At 36.1% G+C, this 4,523-nt stretch overlaps 1 protein-coding gene across 3 annotated transcripts; it reads right to left on the reverse strand.

Annotated features, from left to right (window-relative positions):
* On the reverse strand, window positions 1–3,852 carry LOC107623544 (probable mediator of RNA polymerase II transcription subunit 26b). 3 transcript variants are annotated; one of them, XM_016325866.2, is made up of 10 exons: window positions 3,611–3,852; window positions 2,413–3,149; window positions 2,155–2,223; window positions 1,971–2,053; window positions 1,553–1,602; window positions 1,307–1,431; window positions 1,177–1,204; window positions 789–1,075; window positions 621–705; window positions 1–503 (listed from the first exon to the last, which is right to left on the reverse strand). In XM_016325866.2, the coding sequence occupies exons 2-10, from the start codon at window positions 2,932–2,934 to the stop codon at window positions 379–381; spliced, it is 1,374 nt and encodes a 457-aa protein (XP_016181352.1). In that variant the 5' UTR covers window positions 2,935–3,149; window positions 3,611–3,852; the 3' UTR covers window positions 1–378. The 3 variants fall into 3 exon arrangements, with proteins under 3 accessions (XP_016181352.1, XP_016181351.1, XP_020968500.1); XM_016325865.2 differs by having other exon boundaries at window positions 789–1,087; window positions 3,611–3,850; XM_021112841.1 differs by lacking the exon at window positions 3,611–3,852 and having other exon boundaries at window positions 789–1,087; window positions 2,413–3,585.

Genomic DNA, 4,523 nt, shown 5'->3' on the forward strand with positions numbered 1-4,523 from the left:
CACTGAAAAGTAATCCTATTGAATGTTATTGCAAATTGAAATTGTTCAAAATTCTAAACATAATAGTCTATGTACTATGTTATATGACACCTTAGTCTAACTCTAATGTAATGAACTAAAGAAAATGGTGAAAACAATAGATAATTTTTCTTATAAACAAACTGTTATAATTCCCTCTTCCAAATCCAAATCATAGACTCAACAAAAATTCCTATTTACTCAAATATGACGCAAAGTTGAGGAAAATAAACAGTCTTGAGAGTTTACTTCCCCTCCGTCTAAGTAGCACAAGAAAGAATGGTGAATTGGATTTGTTATTCTCTACACTGAAAGAGTGACAATGACCAATGTTCTTCCTCCAAGAATATGAGCTACCCTCTACCTTCGACCGTTGGCCCAGTGCCGGTTATGGTTTCCGGCTTTGAACTGAGGATTTCGCTGGCCGGCTCCTTGCTTTGGGAGATCATTCAATTCCATTACTTGTATAGTTCGTTGCCTCTTAGCTGCAAGCATCAGACAATACTTTCTTGAATCAGTTCACTGTGCTATAAATATCTCAAGTGTCTCAGTTCTAAACCAAATTCAAGATAGAAACAGATTTCAGAAAAGAAATGACAAACCTTTTTCGGCTTCTTGATATCGAACCTGAAGTTTCCTCTTAGTGGCTTCTAGCTTCGCATCCACATCGTCCGAGCAATTCGATTTCTGAAGTACAGGAAACGGTTAGAGATGTTAGAGATGAATAAAATCTAAGTTTTGCAAACTTGTGTAGAGATGTTTTTACTTACATCTTGCTGGTCAACCGGAGGCTTCCTTGTGACTGTACCATTCTCTGTTCTTGGCTCGACATTGCTTTTTCGCTGCATGCTTGACTTTGGTGGTCTGCCAGGACCAGAATCAGCGGCTACCGGTCTACTTGGCTTCACTGTGGGCTCATTTTTCTTAACCAGCTGGCTCTTACTATCCTTGGCAGTGTCATTTGAAGCCTGTGGTTTCCTCTTTTCCATATTTTGGATGTCCATTGATGGCTTTCTGCCATTTTCTCGGTTCCTGACTTGCCCACTTTGTAGAGGATCTGAAAAAAATCCTGATTAGGAAAATATGGGGAATTCAGATACAGAACCAATGAGCAAATGCTAGATAGACTAAACATAAGAAATTGCAAAATCAACTCACTTCCGATATCATCCATGCCATCAAAGAACTTTACATCGTCCAGATACGAGACATACAACAAAGGGAAGTAGAAAACAATCAGTTTCTACATAAATCTAAGTTCAAAAAACATTAGGGACAGGTAAAATACCTGAGAGAGTTCAATTGAACCGGTTGAAGCTACCAAGAAAGCGCCTTCGTCCAAAGGAGGTGATGGAAGTCCTTCCTCTTCATCAACAACTGATGGATTTACAGAATCTGGAGTGCCTTCTGATCCTATAAACATTTAGTAAAACCAAATTCAAACATGAATCAAGGTTTAGAACGCAAAAGAGAGCATCGGGTATTCGGGATTGTCTTGATAGTTGTCACACAAAGCTAGATAAACGTTTGATACCTGCAATAGCTGTGGCCTTGACCCACTCATCTACCATTTCTTTCCAATCACTGTAAATCAAGAAAAGATTATTACATCAGATAGTTGTTCACTTGTTCGGTATGAAAGTGAATATTTTAAAACAGATTCTGCAATTCAACTAGTTTGCTAATACGAATCAAAACAATAATTGCTAACTTCTAAGCATACAAGATGTGAAGTATGAGTCATTTGCCTATTTAAGCATCCCATCATAGATTGAAAGATACCATCAAAGTTGAGCATAAGGGACACATGATTACTTCACTAAGGAACAGGGTCAAAGATATGATAACAATAATTTGTTTTTCATTCTCAGTTTCATACACCTACAATTCTAAACCACTGATTATTAAAATACATGGACGGCAAACAAAAATCTATCAGAAATAATCCATACTCAATAAGCTTTCGTGCGAGTTGACGGATATCCTTTGAAGCATGCTTTCTAAGAGGATTAACAGCCTTTCCAATCTCAGTTGCCTGGCAAAGGTAATTCCAAGAATTAGAGAACTCAGCCACAAAATTAAAAGCCAGAACAGATTGCCAAAAAACCAAAGCAAAGAATGATTGAATTCACAAACCTTGAGACAATCAAAAGTGAGTTCCATCAGTTGCAGCCTCCTCAGTGAGTCAAACAATACTCCATCTGACTGTTTTTACAAGAAAAACAAAACAACACCAGCATGAATCAGGAACTCCATAGAACACAAAAAGAACCTTAAAACACTTCTTGATAATAAACAACATCACACCAAAAAGTCAAAGGACTTAAAAAATCTCCTCAAACATCAAAATCACAGCACAAAGGAGCAAGAACTGATAACTAAACCAAGGCACACCTCTTCCTGACGGTTATGGAGAATGTCTCTGATCCTCAAGACCTCAGCAACAAACTGAGACTGTTCTTCCATTTCATCCGTCAATGCCTCAGCTTCACCAAAGCTATAATTGCTAAGGACCCTATTCACATCCATGTCACCATGATCATCAATATCACCCCTTGAGCTATTCACCTTGCTCTCCTTGCTTGCTCCAGCTTCAAACTCAACAACACCATCCCGATTGTGATGAAAACCACTGCTCTTGTAGGCACCATCATCATCATCACCACCACCACGAGCACCACCACCATCAGCACCATCAATAGGGACAGAGAGCTCAACCCTGTCACAACCCACGCACCTTGTTTGCTTGCAAGAGAAGAGCATCTCAGCAATATGGTCCCTTCTCAACTTGAACTCCTTGGGACAATCAGAAGCAGCCACCATGATCGCATGGTCAATTATTTCAAATATATCAGATGAAGATGAACAAGACCTGAAGTAACTCCTCCAGTGATCCAATGACTTCATGATACTCATTCCCAATCAAACCCGCTGAAAGACTTCAATCCAGATCCCAGTAATTGGAACAGCTAAAAATTGGAATCACCCACCGATCAAAATTTGATTTTTTCTCAATGGGGTAGGTAAGTAGCACCAATGCCAACAATAATATACAGTTCTTTCCAATGCTTCCCAGAAACCACAAGAAGTTGTTCTTGTTGTTGCTGTTCTTGATTCTTGATTCTTGAATCCTGTAAATGGTGAATTTTCTGGTGAGCGAGGATTTTGTTCAACAACAATGAACGCTCAAAGTCTGTAAATTTACTATCTTAATGGCGGTGTGCCCTTTCGACTGGATTGGATTTTAATTGTTGCGCGTTGATAGATAAATAAATACGATATTTTGGAGAAGGAATTCGGCAATAACAAACAAGATAATCAAAAACCAGAAACCAACCCACACAGTTACACGCCCACACAACACACATGTTGTTATATACATACATGGCTAGATGATGACAACTATAAAAACCAACGTCGTGTTCGTGTGTTTCTGTGTTGTTGTTTCAGGTTTTTCTGGTGCTACAGACCAAAACCTCAACAGAAGAAAATAAAATAAAACCTTTTTCTAATTAAAAAAGAAAAAAAGAAAAAAGCAGCTAAGAAAGAGAGCGAAAATTCTGGTACTAAAAATCTGGCTATGTTAATCTACCTATTGTTGTAGGAGTCTCCTTGGTTCAGACAATGTTCTTGTGCAACAATGAATAGTTAAGAAGAAGAAGAAGAAGAAGAAGAAGAAGAAGAAAAAAAGATGGTTTGCTTTGACTTGATCAAACACAAGAAATCAAGAATGGCTCACAAACAGAAGAGAGAGAGTGTTTGTGCGCTCTTTTCATCTTCTGATTTTATTAATTAATAATATATTTGTTTTTTTCTTTGAGAGAAAAAAAAAAAGTGGAGGGATGGAATTGTAAAAAGTAGGTAATGAATGTGGTGCGATATAGATAGGCCCAACGAAGCGGTTCTCAAGTTTTGGTGGGTCCCACTCACTCAACTCAACTCGCTCTCACTCAGTTCTTTTCTGACTCGCTCATTCTGATTAACACAACAGTCCTTCTTTTTCAATTTCCTTCCCTCTTTTCGCCTATGGGTGAACATGGTAATAAATAATCAGGGTTTTGTTTTATTTATTAAACACACAAAAAATATCAAGAAAATATCCATTCCAATTAATTAGGTCAAAGATAGATTCAATTTTTATAACCTATTCAAATCAGGATCAAATTTTCTAAAACGAAAAAACCGGGAAAGTTAAAAAAGTGAATGTTTAATTATCTTTAAATTTAAGATAGCAGAGTTCACGCGTAATAAAGATTATAAATTAAATTATTATTAGATTTTTATTTTATTATCTTATATTTTTTCTCATTTTTTAAAGTTTTTTTAATTAAGTGTGTACTTGGATAATATTTTCAAATTGATATTATATAAATGTGGAATAATGTTATATATTATTTAAATTTTTTGTTAATTAAATTAGTTTATCATAATAAAAATAAGTTATAACTAGTATTATTTTAAATTTTATTATTTAATTTAGTTGGACTTAGTTTATAAAAAAATTT

The sequence above is a fragment of the Arachis ipaensis genome, chromosome B10 (assembly GCF_000816755.2).
Source record: "Arachis ipaensis cultivar K30076 chromosome B10, Araip1.1, whole genome shotgun sequence".
Classification (NCBI taxonomy): Eukaryota; Viridiplantae; Streptophyta; class Magnoliopsida; order Fabales; family Fabaceae; genus Arachis; species Arachis ipaensis.